This window comes from Dermacentor andersoni, chromosome 2, assembly GCF_023375885.2.
Source record: "Dermacentor andersoni chromosome 2, qqDerAnde1_hic_scaffold, whole genome shotgun sequence".
Classification (NCBI taxonomy): Eukaryota; Metazoa; Arthropoda; class Arachnida; order Ixodida; family Ixodidae; genus Dermacentor; species Dermacentor andersoni.
Window position 1 is genome coordinate 13409848 of NC_092815.1, and position 20631 is coordinate 13430478.

A 20631-nucleotide genomic window follows, 5' to 3' on the forward strand; every position below is an offset into this window, starting at 1 on the left:
GGCATCACGGTGTGGGGCCATTCTACACTATATACAGATACGAAGAGAGCAACTTTTTTTGCGCACAGAAAAGTAAAAAGGTCACATGCACTTCGTTTTCGCACCCGTGAGGCGGGACACGTTGGAAAAAGCAAGTTCTGCGCACCTCTTTCTGCTTGTAGTCGGGCAGCATTTCATACACAACATCAGCGAACAGGTTGCAGTACCGACGTGCGTTCTGCATGATGGCTTCTGCCAGGCCGCTGTCGTAGTCCTCGACATCATCCATGTCGATGGTGAGCGCTACCTGCTCCCGGTGCGCCAAGTTTACCTGCGAACACGAGCATGAGCTGTTAATCACGAGACATCGGCAGGCGGATCGAGCATATACCTAAATGAAAAGTAATAGCCTTACTAGTTGCTTCGAATAAACAAATTCCTTTTTTCCCCGGTCACCGGTCGCGTAGAAGTCTGTGAGAAACGACTTGATCTTCTCTGCAAAGGACCGTTACACCATTGTTAAAGGTTCGCGGCTTGGCCACAAGCGCGAGCTCGTTTATTAAAGAGAGAAAGGTTACCTGGCAAGCAACTGTAAACTCAACTTACCTCTGTCAGCGACATAATCTTTTCCAGACATGATTCTCAATGGGCAATTTTCGAGGCCGCGAAATAGTCCGCTTTCCCACAGCCACAAAAGATCCCGACACAACACGGAAAAGTAAGGCCGCCGGAGTTGAGAAAACGCGGGAAAGTGTGATCACGTGATACCTCCGGATTTGTCGTACCATGTGACGTTCACGCCGCTTCCTCTCTTCCGGAAGAAGGAGAGAAATCGCAAATTGTCGACCGCTCAGCGAAAGGCAACAGCTGCGGCATAGGCGCCAGAATTTCTTTTTCACGGAACATATCAATTATGATGGCAGTGCTTGAGCAGTAGCTTTTCGCGTTACAGTCATCGGACTGAACCGAAAGCCATCAGCTGGGCCAGAGTTCCGCGACGCATGCGCACCGCAGGCGACGGAGTCTGAATGGCCGAAAATGGTAGGAAAGCTAATAGTTTTTTCTTTTTTCATGAGTTTAACTGGCAGTAGCTAGAACATTAATAATGTCGCGTTAACATCCAATGCTTTTGTTCTTTGCAGCATAAATTGAAATCATCACAAAAGGAGAAAGTTAAACAGTTCATCGCCTTCACACAGACCGGAGAGAAGACGGCCATCTACTGCCTCACACAGCACGATTGGAAACTCGATGTGGCGTCGGACAATTTTTTTCAAAACCCAGACATGTACTACAGGGAGCCCAAAGGATCAGTCGACAGGAAGAAATTGGAGCACTTGTTCAACAAATATAAAGGTAATGACAACGGGCCTTACGTGTGCCGAGTTGACGGCGATCGCTCGTAGGCGAACCTCAGTAGTGATCAGCCGGTTAGGCTTAATGCTTCGGTTTCTGCTCTTAGAAATCGCAAAGTATCACTGGAAAATGTCTATTTAATAAAAAAAAAAAACGTGTCTTCTTTGGATGTTACATTCAAGTTCACGCTGCTGTGTTTGACTTGATTGAGCCTGCCGCTTTAGATAAACTGACGCAGCGTGTAGGCGCTGCCTTTCGCAACGTACGCAGTCTAAAACGCAGTTTCATATTGTTCGTGCGCTGCGCCTGCAGTTCAGTGCAGTTTCAAACTATCTATGTAGTTCTGAATGAACCAGACGTGCTCAACATCGTATCGTGTGTCACTGTTGTCCGCAGATCCTCACGAGCCAGACAAGATGACGGTTGATGGCATCGTACGGTTCCTTGACGACCTCGGCTTGAGTCCCGAGAGCAAACTGGTGCTCATAATCGCGTGGAAGTTCAAAGCCGTCGCCCAGTGCGAATTTACACGGGACGAATTCATGAACGGCATGTCAGAGTTGGGGTAAGCGCAAATTATGTTTTCTCTGCATTTACAGGTGTTATGAAGTGCTCGACATTGCTTGAGTTAACCTGTATTCCTACCCTATTTGCAGCTGTGACAGCGTCGAGAAGTTAAAAGGAAAGCTTTCAACCCTTGAGCCTGAGCTCAAGGAACCACTGAAGTTTAAGGACTTCTACAACTTCACCTTCAATTATGCGAAAAACCCAGGACAAAAGGGCCTTGGTAAGCACCTCTTGATAGTGCTATTGTCAGCGCATTTAGCTAAGTTATGACGTATTAAAAGTTGTTTGGTGAGCTATAGACACTCTCGCCATTGGACCACAACTCTTGAAAAGACAAGGAATGCGGAATTGATACCATCCAGACTCATCTAATGTTTTGTCGTAGTTATTGTGCTCCTCGTACTGCTGTGTTACCTGTATGAATCCTGTAAATACATTTAAAAAAAATTCGTATTGAAATTTAGCACTCAGATGTATATTATGAATTGGGTACTGCTTCTGTTCTTTCACTTCTGAAAACACAGAAGCTCACAGCAACTCATACCAGCAAGCAAGCATATAATTGCATTTCATATTGATACCTGATTCTCTCTACATATACTTACATGTAGAGAGAATTTTAGAATGGCCAGAAGTATTTGTTGTATTGTGTTGACTGAGAACTTTTTTTCATCTTTTTTGGCAATATTTGTGCGTCTAGTTGGAAATTAGAATTGTATGACTGATCTGAAAATTTCAGTTAAATTCTACCCTGGTCTTCATAGAGGCAAGCCTGTCTTAATGGTTATTCCTGAAGCCTGCGCATCTCAACTTGGGCACAAGCATAAAATGACAAAAGACGAAGGGCTGTTTTGTTATAACTGAGGGCAACTGTTGCAGCCCAATCATAATGTGAACACTTTAAAACTTGCTATGTTCTAAGCTTTTTGATCGCATAACAGCAGTTTGCTGTTTTGTTTTTTACTAGCGAGGATTTACTGCAATAACTGACCAGCACACAGGCTTGTACTACGTGGCCAGTTTTTTAAGTGGCCCTGACACTTTATATATTCGTCTTTTCTTTTTCTGTTTCTTTAAATAGAGGTCTAGTACTTCTAAAACACAGAAAAAATACTGCTGAGCATTACAGTGCCCTAAATAACTTCATAACTTTTCTACAGCCAGTTTCAGGTTCGTTTTTACAGTGTTGTGATGTCAAGACACAGTATGGGCCGATTTACGCTCGAGCCACCCATCGCCGCAAGCCGCACCGCACGCTTGCGGTCGCGCGAAAAATTGCACGTATCCAGCACTTGTGCACAAATTACCATTTACACTGTGTGCACAGTGTATACCTTACACATTGTAAACCGAAATTTATGCACAAGTGCTTGATACATGCAATATTTCGCGCGACCGCACGCGCGCGGTGCGGCGATGGGCGGCTCGAGCGTAAATCGGCCCTATATGGTCATGTGGCAGCAGGGCATTGCGAGGTTTTGACTCGTGCTTGGTCTCCGCTATGCTACTACATCGGCCCTCAGAATGAGCAGCGGCATACGAACTAAGGGAGCAGGAATAATTGTCAAAAGGTTGCAGCATCTTGCTCCCACATGACTGCATACTGGGTCGTGACGTCTCAACACAGTATCCTCCTGGGAAACGAAACCGAAACTGGCTGCAGAAAATCTAATGTATTAAAGCACTTACAGTGCTCTGAAGCCTGTCACTATATTTTGTAGAGTTTAGGAACAAAAAAAAACTAGTAAAAAATATCAGTACTCGTTAAAAGCTGCATACTGTCAGCATTTTCCCACCTAAGCTGAGCAACACAAATCTTCACCCACTGCAGAAAAGTCTTGTGAGTGTTTGTCATGCTCATTAGTTACAGCACTACCAAACAAGGTTGTGACGAAAGGATGTTCGTGATGTTTCAGATCTGGAAATGGCAATAACCTACTGGAACATCGTGTTTCCCGGGAGGTTCAAGTTTCTAAATCTTTGGTGCCAGTTCTTGCAAGTGAGGGTCATTTCTCTTTAACACATTTCAGTCGGTTATAATTAGACCATGCTGCCTGTTGATGAAAACAAGCCTGTTTCCGCTTTACTAGTCGACTATGTATTTAATAGCAACAAAAAATCGCAGGAGATGGCACAAGTTAACACACTGCAATTAATCATTGTCATTATACAGGGTGTCCCAACTATCATGCACCACGATTGAAAAATATGCAAATGTCATGTAGCTGGACAGAGCCATGGTAATGCTCAAGGAATAGTTGCTTGAGGCAGGCTTCTTTCATGCTCAAAAAAACACTTTCATATAGCACCTATTGAGTTACAGAAAGCTGTATCAGGAGTTTTTCTTGTTGCTCTACAATTTTCTCATTTACACTTGTTATTTAACTATAATATTTGAGAAGTTAATTAATGAAGGCTAATTATGCAATTAGGCAGAATGAAAGAAAGTAATCTGAGTATCTCCAAGTGACGGCAAACATTACCTTGGTTCTGTCCAGCAACGTGGCACTTGGCATATCTTTGAATCTTGGTGCAAGATTGTTGGGACACACTGTGCACGTTTGTGTGCCTTGTGAGGTTGGCAATGTATGCACCTTAGTCCTCGACTGCATTCTACTTAAATGGGGACACGAGTTCTAAATTTTATTTCTTTATTTTTGGTTCAATCTGAACTAAACTACACTGTTTCAATCAGATTTTCATGCTGATTTCAAACCAATAATTAGTTTTTTGATAGTTGCTCTTGTTCAGAAAGTATTAAAGTCTGAAAATAAACTTAGTGGGTACTTCTTGTGGGGCTTTTTGGCTATTTCACATTGCTAAACACAAAAAAAATAAGTGCATCGCACAAATGCCAAAGACTTGCTCTAGGGGGTGATGCTATTTTTATTTCTTTGAAAGCACCCTAAAGTCTCATTCACACCGGTGACTGACAGTGGCCGCGTGATCAAGTCGATCGTAAAGCGACCAGTCGCAAATGGTCGCTTTTCGAGAAAAGCGACCATTTTGGGCCAGCCGCTCGCTGCTAGATTTTTCGATCGTGCAACCGTGGCCGCAAAACTGATAAACCAATCAGCCGCGCACCGGAAGTGATGTTTCATGTGTGTACATCCGGCCTGCTCTCCCGCGTTGTGGCGAATTCCGCGTAGATTCCAAGAGTTCTCGCTGAGAACGATAATCTTTGGGATTGCAACTTGCTGGTCGCGCTCAGTCAGTGGCTTGCCGGTGTGAAGATCAGTTGCCTTCGCTCGCTTTTTGGTCACGAGTCGCAAATGGTCGCGCAATCTACTCAAGTCGCCGGTGTGAATGAGCCATAAAGGTAAAAGAGCAGACTAACATGTATTGTAAATATTTTTTTCTAATTTTTACTCATTATTATTTTTTATTGTAATTTACAAAACGATGCTAGTGTAACAGAAATAGCATCACCCCCGAGATAATTTCAACATGAATACACTGATGCCAAACTTGTTATTGTCTCTCAACATCATCATTGAGAAATGCCCTGTGAGACTGAGTGTGGTGTGTAAAAATATCGAACTGAGAAAAATGCAGCTACAGCAATATTAATGACATCATTTTGTAGCTCTATTCTTCACGAGAATGGCCATACTAAACATATGACTGTACCCTCACAGAAAACAGGGAAAAGCTTGTTATAAAGCCATGTACTGCGCCTAAACAAGCATGAGGAACTACATTTACCACTTCATGTGCCTGTTCCAATGGCTTGCTTGCAAGCTTCATGAATACAATATTGTATAATAAAGTAGCTTTTCCATAGCCAAATAAACTTACACAATGTTAAAGTCAAAAACATGCATTGAATATTTATTAAAGGGCCTAAACTAATTAGTTATGCAACAACACTTCTCTGTACAGCATGCCAGTGCTCTATGCAAGGCCCTCTGCTGGCTTGTGCCGTTTTGAAAGTCTGGCTTTGGTAGCACTACTGTCTAGATGCTCCCTTTGCGACTTCCGAAGCTTTTGCGACGAGCAGCTTGAATTTTCACCCGTTGCACACTGTCATGCCAGGCACTCCTTCAAACACCATCGCTGCACTTGTCTCGCACTCAGCCAACTCGCCCACTGTATAGTATGCCATATCAATACAGTCTATGCTACTGGCCGTCTGACGATCCGATGACCTCAACCTGCAGCTAGGCCCAGCAGATTCAACGGCGTTGATAGAATGCCGCTTTGGACGCAACAGGTGGTTCCAGCCATTCCATTTATGCTTGCTGTTCGGGCAGTGCTCCATCGTCCACGGTCTTCAGCCTCTCGTTCCATTGACGCTTCCAGGGTCCTTCCCCCCCCCCCCTCCCCTGTCCTCCCGTAAGGTTGGCATGTCTTCTTTACACGAGCGTCTCCTGACACACCACAAGACGAAAAGACTGTGCATCAGCGGCGCGAAAGCAAGCGAAAGCAGACGACCCACGCAAACCGGCAGCAACGGCAAACTTGGTGGCACATGTAAAAAATAAATAAAATAACAAAATGGCCGCTCCGGTCGTGCCAGCCAGTGGGAGGTTACAAGATGGAGGGTTCGGCTTGCACATGTGCACTCTGCCCAATCAGAGGCCAGAAATTACCCTTCAGAAAAGCGGCGAGAGCAGTTGTTTTGTTTGACCTGCGCTATTTTGAGCCGGCGTAAAATGTGCTGAGAAAACAGCTTCAAAACAAGCCCAAGATGGTAGTAGTTGGCTGCAGCTGCAGCGCGCATGCAAAGTTTGAACAAATTTTGCCTAGCACAGGGCATTTTGTGGCTCCCATGGCGTTTTGAAAGCCGATTTTTTCCTATTTACCGATCGAAATCAGCAATAATAATCTTGAAGTCACGAACATTCCTAAAATGCGTTTTTCTCAAAATCAACATTTTTGACATTCTTTTACCATTCTAGAACCTGTGTCCCCCCTTAACGTAGAGTGCAAATTATATGTGTTCATGACCATCAGCTTCTTTTTACTCCAACAAACATCTGAGGCATTGTTTTGTAGATTTTACCCATTACTGGAAAACATCTGATGTTTCAGTTAAGTTGGCTTCGTCATTAACATGCAGTAAGTAGCTTGTGGATAGAAAACCCGCTTGTGGGCCTCTTTCCTCATGTGAAATGCTACATTTGCATCACAAATTACACAGAGCAGAATGTTGAAATTCATTTTAATCTCAGTGACAAGGGCTGAACTTGCAGTTAGGTCCACGATAGCTAGTCTTTTGTAACCTCTGTACTGTTTATGCTTGTGAAATATCTGTGGGTCTTTGCATATTTGTTTTTAGGAACACCACAAGAGGTCAATACCTAAGGACACATGGAATTTGCTGTTGGACTTCAGTGGCATGATTGCTGATGACATGAGCAACTATGATGAGGAAGGCAAGTTTGCATTGTGTCCTGGGTGGCACAGTTGTTAGTGTGCATTCTGTGCTGCCTCTTCTGGGTACATAGTGCAGCTGGGTCACTGGTATATATGTTGTGATTTTGTCACACAGCAAAACGACATCGTAGTATATCTTTGAATATGGTGAAGTATGCTTGTTAGGTAGAGTTAAAATTTAGTGTCCCGAGCCACACTGGGTCAGACCACTCTTGCGTATAGAGGATGAAGAGAGTTGAACATTTCCAGGAAGTACAGCAGCATTGGAATGTGTGTTTGTTCCACCATTGTGAAGACAAACTCTGCAAAACTGCTTAGAAGGGCTAAAAACAAAAGTAGTACATATTAAAAAATAATAATAATGCAGATCCCATGCACGTTGGGAATGTTATGCAAAACGTTTTGCAAGTACCTAGGTGGCTAGCCAGCAACATTCGGAGTTGCGCAAATTGTTGCCAGGTGGACTGATATGTTTGTGTAGGGCAAGTGATAAAGGATATTCAGTATGCATAGTGATCTGGCAACACTGGCCGCATCCGCCATCTTTGGTGTGTAATTGCGAAGTGCCTGTATATTGTGCAGATTGGCACGATGTCTATTCAAAACTCTAAAATGCAACAGTCGCCTTCATCATCCAGCAATTAATGAAGAGCCCATTTCATGATGCCCCCCGCATATCAACGAAACCATTCGCCCTAGTTTTTGCACCTTTGTATATCCGTCTGAACGTCATTTCTAAGATGCATACTGCTTTGAAACTGAAACCTTCGCGGAACCTCTTTTCACGGCAATGTGCACTTCAAACCTGTGTTAGGTACCCTACACCATTGCTCCCACACTCTCAAATTTTCGACTGAAGCCTCTAAAACATACTTGCATTGTATTGCGATCCCCCAAATTTGTTGCGTCTGCAAGAAAATGCCGTCTCGTGTGAAAAATCTATTATAACAGTACTAGTGCTGTTCATTGAAGCTGATGAAGCTTTATGCAGGCAACTAATGAGCACTGTCATTACTCCATTTTAAGTTTCTCCTCAAGCATGTGAACTGAAGTTGTGCGAGCCAGGTCACACATGCATGTCCTGTGAAGACAGAGGGCAAACATGATTCTGCAAGTTGAAAGTCAGACATGGAGTAACAGGCTTGCGCAGCAAAATGTGTGTATTAAAAAAAAAAAACAATACTCGTGCTGTTGCTATGCCTTCACAAGGATTAAAAATAATCAGCCCATGTTTGACTTTCATTTATAGATTTTTGAGAAATGGTTAAGTATGTGCAGTTCAGTGAATTATCGTGTTATCATATGTGGCTTCTATCGAGGCTGCACTGCTGATACTGTCAAGAGATGTTCAGTGCTTAGCCGTGGATATACAGCTTAGCTGACAACTACGTAAAAATAGATTCCTCCCATTTCTGATCACCACATCACCGATCGTAAGATGCTTTTCCACACGTTAGTACACATTTTCTGCTTATATAAAACTGATATATTACACCTCCTACACCTGGCATCGCTATTTGTGGAAACTTTGCTGCAGAAAAATTAATCATTGTGAATTAAAATCGGATGAAGACAGCAAAAATGTCATTTATAAGCTCAGCAACAACGGCAGGCTAAACTTTACTTGAAGAACTGTGCTGAAAACGTTCACAGAAATGTGCCTCCCTTCCCACTGGCTAGTTCGTTGTCTGCAACCTGAAAAGCTTAGCATAACACAAAGTCCGTGAAACAGTTTCATTACCCAAGTTCTTCCTGATTATATGGTGATTTTTGTTCTACATCTAAAATAACTAATAAAACATTTCGCAGATTCAACTGTGGCTGATGTCTATGCAATGCAAAGCATTCATGCTTTGTAGAGAATGGCTGTATCGATGGTGCAACTGTTGTGTAGTAAATGCGTAATGGCAAATTATAAGATTGAACGCAAACTGCAACTAGTGGCACATACCAAGTGGTCCCAGGGGCATGTGCCCAGTCGTGCCAGTTCCTAGGGTTGCCAACTCTCGAGTGGACGAAGTTGGGACAGGGCGGCAGCTGGAAACAACCGACCATGTCAGTTGCCTGGAGCCGCCTTTCAGTGTGCGCAACGAAGTTAAATAAATGTGTTTTAGTCCTATCGTGCCACGGTTTTCAGCCAGAAAAATGCAGTACAGTTGCCTGACTATCATGGCTGCCAGTACAGATAGGACTGTGAAAAGTTATAAAGCCTACAACAAAACTACAACCATGACTAAAATGAAACCACCTTTATGTTTATGACAGTGCAATGGAACACAAAAAAGGATAATGTGCAAATGAACTGTCAGGCATTATAGAAAAAATCATAGTTTCACCATTAGGGTGAAGCAATCAATGTGATAACAACAAGTTAGAATATTACACAAAATGTAAGACTCTTAGCTGTAGTGGTAGTATGAACTGAAGTAAACATAAGCTAAGTACAAACGAGCTGTTGTGCTAGGGCTCCTCTTGAATCTTACCATTGGACAATTTCATTTATATTTGTTAATTAAACCCAACGTGTTCTCTAGCGACTTTACTACCACTTTTCCGTATCGAGTACATTTCAAACCTCTTTGTTGGGCCGATCCAGGAGCTAGTGCAGAGCCGCGCCAATAAAATAATGGCATTTTCAGGTTACAGTTCTTTTAATATTTAAGTCTGAGAAAATTTAAGATAAAAGGCATGCGCTATTGCTGTTTTGTTTCATGACATTTATTAGGGGGCTGCCATTATCAAAATTGTGTGGAATAATTTTGTCAAGAATGTAAGGCCTGGTGCGAGCAACCTTAGTGAAAGAATGGTGTGGCAATATAACCCGCATTACCGCATGTCATATAGCACGGCACACAGCATACATATACCTAAATATATACAGAACCTCTTGGCGATGACGACGGCAAAAGCTTGCTTGGTGTGTCCATATAATTTCCATCACAGTAAAAAGAAATCTAGCCTATTTGTTGTTGTCCAGTAGAATAATGAAGCAAAGGTTAGGACATCTGGCTGCCCCACACCTGGTTCATGTCTGGGCATGGGACATTTACTCAAAAGTAGGAACAGTCCTGCTAAATTTGGGATGGCTGGCAACCCTACCTGCGGCACATAATTTTAGACTGCGCTATCACCAATATTGGCCCATGAAAACAGTGAAATAAGCTGCACTACCACCGCGATCAACCCACCAAAACGACAAGATACCTTGCCCGTCCATTTGCGATAACAGAAGCTTCACATGGAAAAAAATGCTTTGCATTGAAAAAGTGTCAGGCATCATCACACTTCAATCATTCACTGAAGAAATTTCGGTGCCCGAGGTAAACAAAAGAAAGCAGGGCACGTCATTCGCAACCATAGTATACAGACCTCCAAAATATAGCTGGCTCAAATCACCATATTTGCAAAACAGCATTACTCACTAGAAGCATAACATTGCTGGCTGCCTAGACAGTGTGAAAGGAATAATAAAATAAGTGGTTGACGTGCACAGTAACAGGCGACACTGCCTCAACTGCTGAGCTGATTGTTCTTTTGCACGTCTTGAACATTGCTTAACAGCAGACAGTGCTTCAGCGCTTGGCACACTGTGAGATCAAAATTTGCAATGTCTTCGGTTGACCGAAATCTGAACAACAATGCATTGCTTCGCATTGTGTGGCTAAGTGGCTTCTAGAATCACGCACTGATGAGGCTGCGCTGGTGGCACATCAGGTTGTAACGGGATATGCGCACCATGCCCTGAAGGTAGCGCTAGGTGCTGTGGAGAAGCCGCGAACAGCAGTGGAAGGACATCGTAGAACACTGGTGGAAGCAGCAGCTATGTGTGTAGCTATGCTGTCGAGGGAGCAGCTTCATTTTTCCGTGCCCTAGACAAGATGGCAGATGGCACTTTGCTGCACGTCATTGCTGCAAGTTTACATATTGAGTATCTTCTACTGTGCATTTGACAACAGTGACGATTGTATGATAATGGCATGATATTTACTCCGGCCGTTTTTGATGTGATTTGATAACATCCCAATTGCTGTATTCAACTAACGTACTGGACAGCTGTAAGTGCAGGGACGGGAATGCTGTGGCAATTGCACCATTATGATATTCAAGCGAATTGCTGCGCCGAATTGCTCCGAAAATGGAAAAATGACCGAAATTGTGCCACGCTGCACCAGATTGGCAGATTTGGTTTTGGAAGGCATCAGGGAAAGATTGCCGGTGCAGTACAGGGTGTCGTATCGTTATTCTCGGAGCTTTTTTTAAAGGGGCCCTTTAAAGCCAGTCTTTCCAGCAGGCGCTATGGAGGAACCTCGTTAGCTCATTACTTTTGCTAGTTTTTTTCACGAATATAGGCAGAAATTCTTTAGTCAAGAATATAGCTTGATAGCTCCTTCTGGGTTTTAGGTCACTTATGAAAAAAATGATAAAGAAAGGTTGACCTATGTTCAAACAAATGCAGTATGTGTGCAATCATGACCTAATAATTCGAGCATCTAGCTACTGTGCTGGAAGACGGAATTTTGATCCCATCATTGGTAACACATTTTTTATTGAAACGAGGCAAGATGGGAACCTACCTACCACAAAGTGCTAGGAGTAAGCCGAACAATATTTCGCAAAGAAGAGGCAAAGCCTTTATATGGTGTGATCATCTTTAAGTTCAGAATTTTTTTAAATCGCCTGTGGTAGGTAACATAATTGTAGTTCTTGAGCTGGATTATTCGAAGCAGACAATATTTTAATGAAAAAGTGAAACACATAGTCGGCTAATTAAAGAAATTACTAATTAACTTCTTAATTACCTTGTGGCACATATTACAATTTACGAATTGTAGCGGTGAGTTCGCAACGACTTGGAATGAATTTTCAGGATAACATCAGTTCTTATGGCATCTGCTGGTTTCTCAAATGCAGGTGCCTGGCCAGTGCTTATTGATGACTTTGTGGAGTGGGCAAGGCCAATCGTCCAAGGCTCAAACAACAACAACAACAAGCTGCTCCAGTGAAAGTGTTCCACCTGTTTCGTTCAATCGTGTACACACTTGTAAATAGACCATTGAACATCTGTCAGGTGCCCGCATTCTCAGCCGTCACAGCACAGAATGCCAGCACCCCTTCCGATAACTCCAGGTTGTACAAAGACTAATTTAATGGAGTGTGTATGAGATGTCCTTGCCTAGGTGATCGCTATTTGAATTTCTCCCGCTTCCGCGCACCTTTTCATCTCTGCGCGGAGTTGCACATTGTGGCGTCACAGGTGGAACAGCCTATCTTCTCTTGACAAGAAATGCAACTAGGTTTTGTTCGAAGTGGTCTTACACACATACACAGAAACAAATGTTGTGGTGAACATTTCAACACACCTTTTTTTTTCCTGTCTGCCAGTCAAAAGTGATAGGCGTTGTTGCAGTTTTGTTTCCTCTTTACTTAGGACTCCAATTTTACAAATGGTTTTAATGAAAATAAATCATTCAAGCACATTCTGCGAAATGTCTGGCTTTTCAGAAATTGAATACTATGGCTGTAGGAGAATGTCCACAATTTCTGCAGTTACTGCATAATTGGGAGGTGGGGTAATGCTTGCAAACAACACGCTCCTTTCTTAGGTTTGTGGTGCTGACAGAGCAGGGGTTATATCAGCATCATGGAGAAGGTGAGTGGTCATTTGCCCACCACTAATTTTGCCTGCAAGTGTGCTGCAATGGCAGTTACAGTAACTACGACACCGCCGGGCTGTGGTCTCGGTTTATGACCTCCATTTTGCACCAACTGACAAAACCTGTAAGAAGTGATGCAGTTTAGTGTCCTAATGCTTCTTTTAGTGTCCTTAATTAAAGTGTATGTATGGAGATGATGCTCCCCACTACCACTTCTGCATGCGTATTGAGCGCTTTGTGGGCTGGAAAATCAGCTGCGACTAAAATTGTCGGCTCCTGTGGTGAGGCATCGTACATGCTCTCGGTAAAGCAAAAGTGAAACTTCCACTGGGAATGTAGCACTAAATGTAGTACTAGCAGCAGTGTTCTCCATGAATCAGGACAAATTGCTTATAGCAATTAGCCACTTCAGAAACATGAACTTCTGCATTAAATCAGCAATAGAAAACTGCATACCCCTCCCAATTTCACTGCTAACTTCAAGTTTCCATGCCGTTCGGGTGAAGCGTGCTTCTATTTACGCCCAAGCCCAGTTTGCAACCGCTGCGCCGCACGTACCATGTTTCTAGGTAATTTATTGTCCAAGAGCCACGGCACATGCCCTAGATCTTTCTAGGTATTGGTTTTGTGCCCCCGGGCAACACTGGTCTGGTTTAATCCAGTCTGAATACTAAGGAGTAGTGTTTATTCAAAAAGAAAACAGAAGGGATGGGTTAGTAAAATGCACAACGAATAAGATATCTTCGAATAAAATGGTAAAGCCCATGGCAAGTCGAGTTGAACATTATCAAATACAAATAAAGATATGCATACAAAAGCAAATATTTTCGAATATGAGCTATTTCTATCAACTGATAGCAAGCTTATTGGTATGAGGTCCAAACTTTGTCACCTGTGAGATTCTCTCTCAGCAGCTGGAAAGTCAACCTCAACTGTCCTGACATACTCTCAGCTCGCGTACAACGCATCAGTGTTGCATTTCACTGTTTTAAAGAGCTTATTTTGGTTTCGATGAGAGTCACCTGCATTTGGGCGTCAGCCAACACTGTTTTTTGAGCTCAAGCCCCTTGAAAGAAGTGGCGGCACGCTTCCTTTCCTGTTCATTCCTCAATGCGTAGGTCCTTTCTGTTCTTGACCTCCTTCCACCGCGCGTTTGCCCCACAGACCACTTGAAGATGATGCTCTTCATCAGTTGTACAGGCAACTTGCGATTTTTCGGACTCCCTAGGGGCCGCGAAAACATCCGTAAAATCGGGCCGCCTGAAATCGCCACAGGCACATACGAAAAAGCTCTGAAGGCCTGCCAGTACACTTATTTGGCATATCGTTGCTCGTGCTGCGACAGGATAAGCCGGGAGCACGCGTCTATAATTAAGAAATACATGCTGTGTCCCGTGACTATTGCCCCTTCACACGCTTATGTTTCATCGCAATACTTCGCTTATGCTTCACCGTGTAACATTTCTGTATTAAGGCGAAGTTGACTTTCGGAAACCGGCATTATACAACGCGCCGTGCTTTCAGAGCTTCGAAGGCAATCGCGAGGATTATAAAAGTGGAGTCGGTGCCATTGCTGACGGCGACTGACTGAAAAACTTTATTGTTTGAAGTATTTACAGGGAGCGTGTGGAGCAGTCCTTAAGGGGCCGTTCCTTATACAGACTAGGTGGGCACCTCATTACAGGAACCCATTGGCTGTAGCCGCGGCTCGGGCACGGCCAACCAGGGCCTTCTGGCTCGCCAGGTCGGAGCAGCCGAGCAGGGCCGCCTCCCAGTCCTCCCGGGTAGGGTTGGGTATAGGGGGAAGGTGAGGGGTTGATTGGCATGCCCACACCATGTGGAAAATGTCCGAAGATTTTTCCTCACAGTGCGGGCACTTCCCTGTGCACGCAGGGTCGAAGTGTTCGGACAGCGGCCAGACACGTCTTTTATAAGACCGCCGGTTCGTCGGACGCCACGCGAGGATTGAGCGATGTGCTGTGCGACGATTGTCGGTATGCTTTCAGTTATTTTGGCGATGGCGGAGGTGATTGCCGCGGAAATTTGACTTTCTGGGGTGTTGAAACGGGCATCTATGCTGGCCTCTAGACGGGCCTCAAGTGCAGCTTCCACGCTCAGTGCTGCATTCGGTGCCGCGGGCTCACTCTCCATAGCCTCAGTTGCGGGGGTAGAGGGGGGAGTGGTAGGCTGTTTTGACTGCGATTCCAGGAGCGCAGTCAGGAGTTTTTGAGCAGCATCTCAATTTGGCCCTCGAGAGCTGCAATCTTGGCTTGCTCGGCACTGCGTGCCGCAGGGGGGGAGGAGGTAGGGGAAGAGGAGGCAGCCCTGCCCGTACCGCTCACCTGCGTTCCGTGTTTCACGGCGTTGGCCCAGGCCCTGGCCTCGCCTCGTGATGGCGACGTCATAGAATAAAGAACAACTGGCGACGTCGACAGTTTTCCAGTGTCGCCGTGTGGTGGCGGCTGCGTCGGCGGTCGCTTGCCGGCTCCTCCGGTAGAGCTTCTCGGTGCCGGCTTCTCGGTGTTGCTGTCGTCCCGGCTCGGTGACTCACCGGGGAGGCCAAGATGGCGGCTCTTGTTCTTGGCCGCCATTTTCCTCTTTGTCCCGCCCTTCTGGGCGGCCATCTTGTGTGTGCGGAATTTTGCCGCACACTCACGTGAGTTTGTGGCGTGTCCGCCGCCACAAACAGAGCACCGTGGAACACACTCGTGAGGGGCCCGCACGTGTTCTGCTGCGTGGAGCCGAATTTCCTCACCTCGACAATGGTGCCTGCTCTCCATTGCACCTGCTCTCGAAGCGATTCAGTGGTGTCAGAGTTGCTGACGACGATGACGCCGTGGCAGATATCGCCTCCGTCTTGCCTTAGGTATCCGTGGAGCGGAATCGGCCCACGGTCCGTGTTGATTGAGAAGTCCCCGAGGAGCCGATCTGCCGCTGCCGGGTTCGGGGTGTGGATCAATATCAGGTTTTGTTCACGGGACGGCAGAACCGTAACAGACCTTGCCACCTCAGGCCCGAAGTAGGCCGTAATGGCGGCACCGTAGCGGTTCTCCGAAAAGGCTTGGTGCAGCGACACATGTTCGCGTGGCTTGAGCACGACCACGAAGTCATCAGGGCCCGGTTTTAGAAATGGCCGAGGCTTCCATTTGGTAAGGGCCTTGCGTTTGCTTCCCGCAGCGCGCGAAGCGGGAGGCTGCGTCTTGCCGGCCGGTGTGCCGGAGGCTGGGGCGGCGATGGACGCCGCCGTCTTGGCTTGAACGAGCGAGCGACGCGCGACCGCTTCATTGAGAGATTGGTGCCGAAATGTCGGAATAGGAGCGGAGTTTTGATCTTCTGATGTTCAAACCGTCATCCAGGCCATGGCGTCGGGATCGTAACCCCTCAGGAATGACGCGGGAGCCGCCATTTTACCTCGGGAAGCCGGTTCCACGCCGTCGGGAGTCGGCGTCGCCCACGTAGGCGGGTGTAATTGGGTCGTAAAATCTTCAAAAGTGGTCCCACCTGGTGAACATTAGTATCCACGTGGTCCAGACGGCTTGCTGCGTGGATTGACGTCGGTCTTGCTGGGGTGCAGAGGATTGAGCCGTGACTCCAGCCGAAAATCGACGGAGCCGACACACCACACGTCTTACGCCGTCGCGCGCTAGCAGCGTCTCCGACGGCGGCGAATTTAATGAAAAACACAGCATCGAACAGCAAGAAGCTTAATAGCGAACGTCGAAGCAGTTAGGCCTAACGTTGCCGTGCGTGTCGGTTCGAGGCGGCGAGATAATCAGTGGCGGCGGTAGTGGCTTTGATTAATGCCGTTTCGGACCTGCAGTCACGGCAAGAAGTCCGGAAAATCGCACGGCGAAAGGTTCTTGCGTCCGAAATTTCAGACGTTCTTATACACCGACTCTATAAAGTACGTGGTGGTGCCGCGAAGCCATCCGAATTATCTCGCCATAAGCGACCACCTAGGGTCGATTTATTCTTTATTGCAAATTCCAATTATTCCGAGGCACCTATATCGAAAAAAAATAGCCGTAATTTTCCTAGGGTGACCGTAAAGTGAAAAAAATATTTTGCGTTGGTATATATGTACTCTTTATTCATGAATAACAATTAAAATAAAGAAGCTTATAATTAAAAATTTGATGCATTGTAATAGTTCAAGGCTTAGAATATGCGCACACGAGAATATTTCGCAAGTCTCAAGTGTTCCTGCTCTTGCACTAATATTTACGTCCATAGCGTAATGAAAGTGCGTAGGTGAGAACACCTAAAGGGATACTAAAGGTTAATATTGAGTCAACTTGAACTGTTGAAATACCACCCCAGAAACCCCGAAACGCTTGTTTCATGCGGAGAGACTTATTTTAAGAGGAAATGCGTTCTGAAGCGTCCGGGTACCTCTAGCGCAGTTCAAATCGCCCGCCTTCCGATCGAGGAGTGGTGACGTCATGGTCTCATAGTGACGTTGCGCCGTCGGTGAGTAAAACGGCGCCCGCAGACGGCGCTACGGCTTTGCTGCACAAAACGCAAACGCGCGGCCAGAGACAGAGCCGACAGCAACGCGAAAGCGGAACTGCGGTGGCTAGCGGAAGGGAGAGCGCGCGACGATAATCTGGTTCTTTATTTTATGACGCCAACTTTGACGCTCGTTGCAATGGACGACCCTGACAACGACACATTGGCTCGCGATGCTGGGCTCGACTTCAGCGATTTAAGCACTGATGAACGTGACCTGCTGCTGAGGGCTCGCGCTGCCGGCGTCGTTGCGTACTACTACGACGGCAACTGTATGCCATGGCTGTACATATTCGCACATTTGTAGCTTTTCCTTCGTGAAAACCAAATGCCGCACTCGCCGCCCCGTCTTCGACTAGCAGTTGCTCTTGCGTTTCGGAGAATGCAGGCAAGACCGACAGAACAGCGCTACGGGAAAGCATTGCTTTGAAAGACACTCCACACGACTTCAGTAAGTCGGCGTTGAACTCGTAATCCTCTGGACGAAAGTGCAGCGAGCACACTATGCGATTTTTCGGCTCTTTGTCAACGCGCTGCAGTGTGGCAAAGGTACGGCACTTAACCACTTCGAACGGAGAGGTTCACTCGTTAGCACACAGTGATAAGTAACGTTGGATTCGCCGCTGCAACTGCCCTTGGCCAAGTTCCGCGGACCGTTCGCGCATTCCACGACATCACATGGACGTGGAATTCTCGCTGCTTGTTCGAAATGCAAGTTTCGCGATTCAGCAACCAGCGCAGCACGACGCGATAACGAAACAACTGAAACTCCAAAGCGCGCGCGGCGCAGAGTCGCGAAAACGAAACCTTTCGACCACCCATGCTACTGAAGGGTAACGCCAAATGTTTTTGTTTTTTTTTTTAGAATCGAACAGAAGTAGACAAGTAGCATTTTATTCCGTCCTATAACCTAATCAAATGATCTTTTTAATACGGGTAGTTGAGTACTAGTGACATAAATTATGATGAGGAGTGCCTTCGTCATCGTGCTAGTACCGGAATGTCGCTGGGGGGGGTCTCGAATCGTGTCATGCATTTATTTACCTCAATTTCTCGGTTACTAAAGCCCTGTTCGCGATTTTATTGACGCCTTCGACATTCTACAGCATTGCTTTAACACTTTAACTTGACTTCATAGTAACCTTTAGTGTCCCTTTAAGGAAACTGTGATTGAGTGCCCGTGAAAAAACAAAACGTGACAAACTTCCGCTAATCTTCATCTTATCGCCAACCAGATGCAATTATGTATAGCGAGTCTCCCCCCCCCCCTACAAAAAAAAAAAAAAAAACGCGTACACGGCGGCATTAAAGTTCCTTGATAATTTGAAAGTACCGCCACTCTTTGAACCCTGCCGCCGCCGCGCGACCTCCTCGCCTCCCTCTCGCCCCTTGCGCCTGCTTCCGGCCTGCTCACCAGCGTTTTTGTTGCGGCAATTTGTACGTTGCATTAAAGACGCGGAGTAAGACATATAGGAGGTGAAACTCCCGTCAGCGCGAGCGAGCGCCGGCGACGAGATAAACTCACAATTGTTGCATGCACCGACGCTACCCTACGCAGTGGCGGCACCATGCGGCGCGTCGTAGAAGCCGCAGCGGAAAAAAAAAAAAAAAAGCAGCGTCCGGCAGGCGGCTCGGCGGCTCCGGCAGCTCCGGCGCTCACTCCGGCAGCGCCCGCTCAAAGCAGACGACAAGCAGACGACACGGGTGTTTGCTTCAGCGGGCACGCCGTAACCGACATGCGTAGGTGCGCGCACTCAAGCAAACTGTTTTGTTGTGTGCCCATCAAAAAAAGCAACACGTGTGGCAAACTTCCGCTAATCTTCCTCTTATCGCCAAGCAGCTAGGGCAACTAGTTTTCGCGAGTCTTAAAAAAAATAAAAGGAACGGAAACACATGCACGGCGGCATCCTTCCTAAGCGCACCCCTGTCAGCACTAGAGCGAGAAACAAGCGGTCGCCCTTTGAGCGATTAGGAACGAGATAGCCATCAGTTTCGCAAGCGCAAAAAGCCGAAAACCGCCCGCCACGGAGCAAGATAGCCCTGGCTACAACCAGAAGCTACGTATCATCTTATAGCTGTCATGGAAAACGCGTTTTATTTTTTACTGTGCTCAAATGGCTGAAGCGTAGCAGCACTTGCTCTTCGGGCTACAAGCGGTAAAGAAGCGCGCGAGAGTGCCCTCAGTGGAAGTCAGGCGCGCGCGGCCGAACGGGAGCAACATGCTCGACCGGTTGCCCTGGCAACCGAAACGGCGGTAATTTCTTCCCATGCCGCCAGGTGCCGCCAGCATGAAAATATATCCGCGGGCTTGTGACCTTTTCTGGTCGCCGCAAACAGCGGAGTTTCCACTCCTATATTTCTTGCTCCGTGATTATAGAAGACCATAGTTGCATGAAGATGCGGTTGTCCTCAGTATGCTTAATATTCTGCGGCGGCTCCATCAGCTCGCACGTCGTCAACTGTTGTTACTCAGTCGGAAACGCAGCACTATAGATTCTGATTTCCGCTGTGAACAAATATGTGCGAAGATACAGCCTCTCGATCGCACTTTTCGCGATTGTTAGGATCAACTGCCTGTTTTACTGAAAATTGAAATAGCGGCTTGTATGGAGCTATTATTTGCAGCTTACGTCGATCTGTGCGTCAGTCAGATACAATGAATGCAAGCCCTGAAAAAATTACCCGTGGTATTGCAGGTGATGAGCGCTAGCTAGCCCACATTGCGTTTTTCTTTTTAAGTTTTAAGGCGAGTCTAGATCTCTATGCTTCAAGGTGGCGTTGTGAACAGAAAATATCACGTGACCTAACGAAGGCCAGAGATGACCCAAAGCATGTACTCTCCTGCATAAGGGAATGATTAGCCAAATTCACTGATTCATTAGTGATTTAATTAAGGTGGGTTAGAATGTATTAAGGATTAAAGTGCATGAATAAGGATTATCGTGAATTAGGGTTGATGGAGTTAATTAAGACCGATTACAGCACACAAACAAGGATCATGGAGGATTAAGGTAAACTAGGGTTGATAAAAGAGGATTAAGATCGGTTAAGGTGGATTAAGCAGAATTAAGGTGCATGAATAAGGATTAAGGTGGATGAGGGAGCATTAGTGTGGATTAAGTTGAATTAGGCTTGGAGTATTAAGCCGACTAAGGTGGAATAGTGTGCATTAATGAGCATGAACAAG

At 46.0% G+C, this 20631-nt stretch overlaps 2 protein-coding genes across 3 annotated transcripts in view; one reads left to right on the forward strand and one right to left on the reverse strand.

Moving 5' to 3' along the window:
* Mcm7 (minichromosome maintenance 7) overlaps positions 1-718 on the reverse strand; it is a 53849-nt gene extending 53131 nt beyond the window's left edge. Inside the window, exons 1-3 of the mRNA XM_050190092.3 lie at positions 586-718; positions 395-474; positions 146-310 (exon numbers count right to left, since the gene is read on the reverse strand). Of these exons, the coding sequence (XP_050046049.1) occupies positions 146-310; positions 395-474; positions 586-616 (276 nt within the window). The 5' untranslated portion in view covers positions 617-718. The remainder of the gene's footprint in view (positions 1-145; positions 311-394; positions 475-585) is intronic.
* A 145-nt stretch (positions 719-863) lies between these two features.
* SCCRO (defective in cullin neddylation 1 domain containing SCCRO) lies at positions 864-12758 on the forward strand. Of its 2 annotated transcripts, XM_050190102.3 has the most exons (7): positions 900-1020; positions 1122-1335; positions 1732-1900; positions 1992-2122; positions 3819-3901; positions 7184-7280; positions 12193-12758. In XM_050190102.3, the coding sequence occupies exons 1-7, from the start codon at positions 1018-1020 to the stop codon at positions 12282-12284; spliced, it is 789 nt and encodes a 262-aa protein (XP_050046059.1). In that variant the 5' UTR covers positions 900-1017; the 3' UTR covers positions 12285-12758. The 2 variants fall into 2 exon arrangements, with proteins under 2 accessions (XP_072142445.1, XP_050046059.1); XM_072286344.1 differs by lacking the exons at positions 7184-7280; positions 12193-12758 and adding an exon at positions 6063-7157 and having other exon boundaries at positions 864-1020.
* Positions 12759-20631: the final 7873 nt, after the last annotated feature.

Coding starts and splice junctions, on each gene's coding strand:
- SCCRO (XM_072286344.1), top strand. Junction 2,123..3,818: donor CCCAGGACAAAAGGGCCTTG/GTAAGCACCTCT, acceptor GTGATGTTTCAG/ATCTGGAAATGGCAATAACC. Junction 3,902..6,062: donor TTTGGTGCCAGTTCTTGCAA/GTGAGGGTCATT, acceptor CTCAACCTGCAG/CTAGGCCCAGCAGATTCAAC.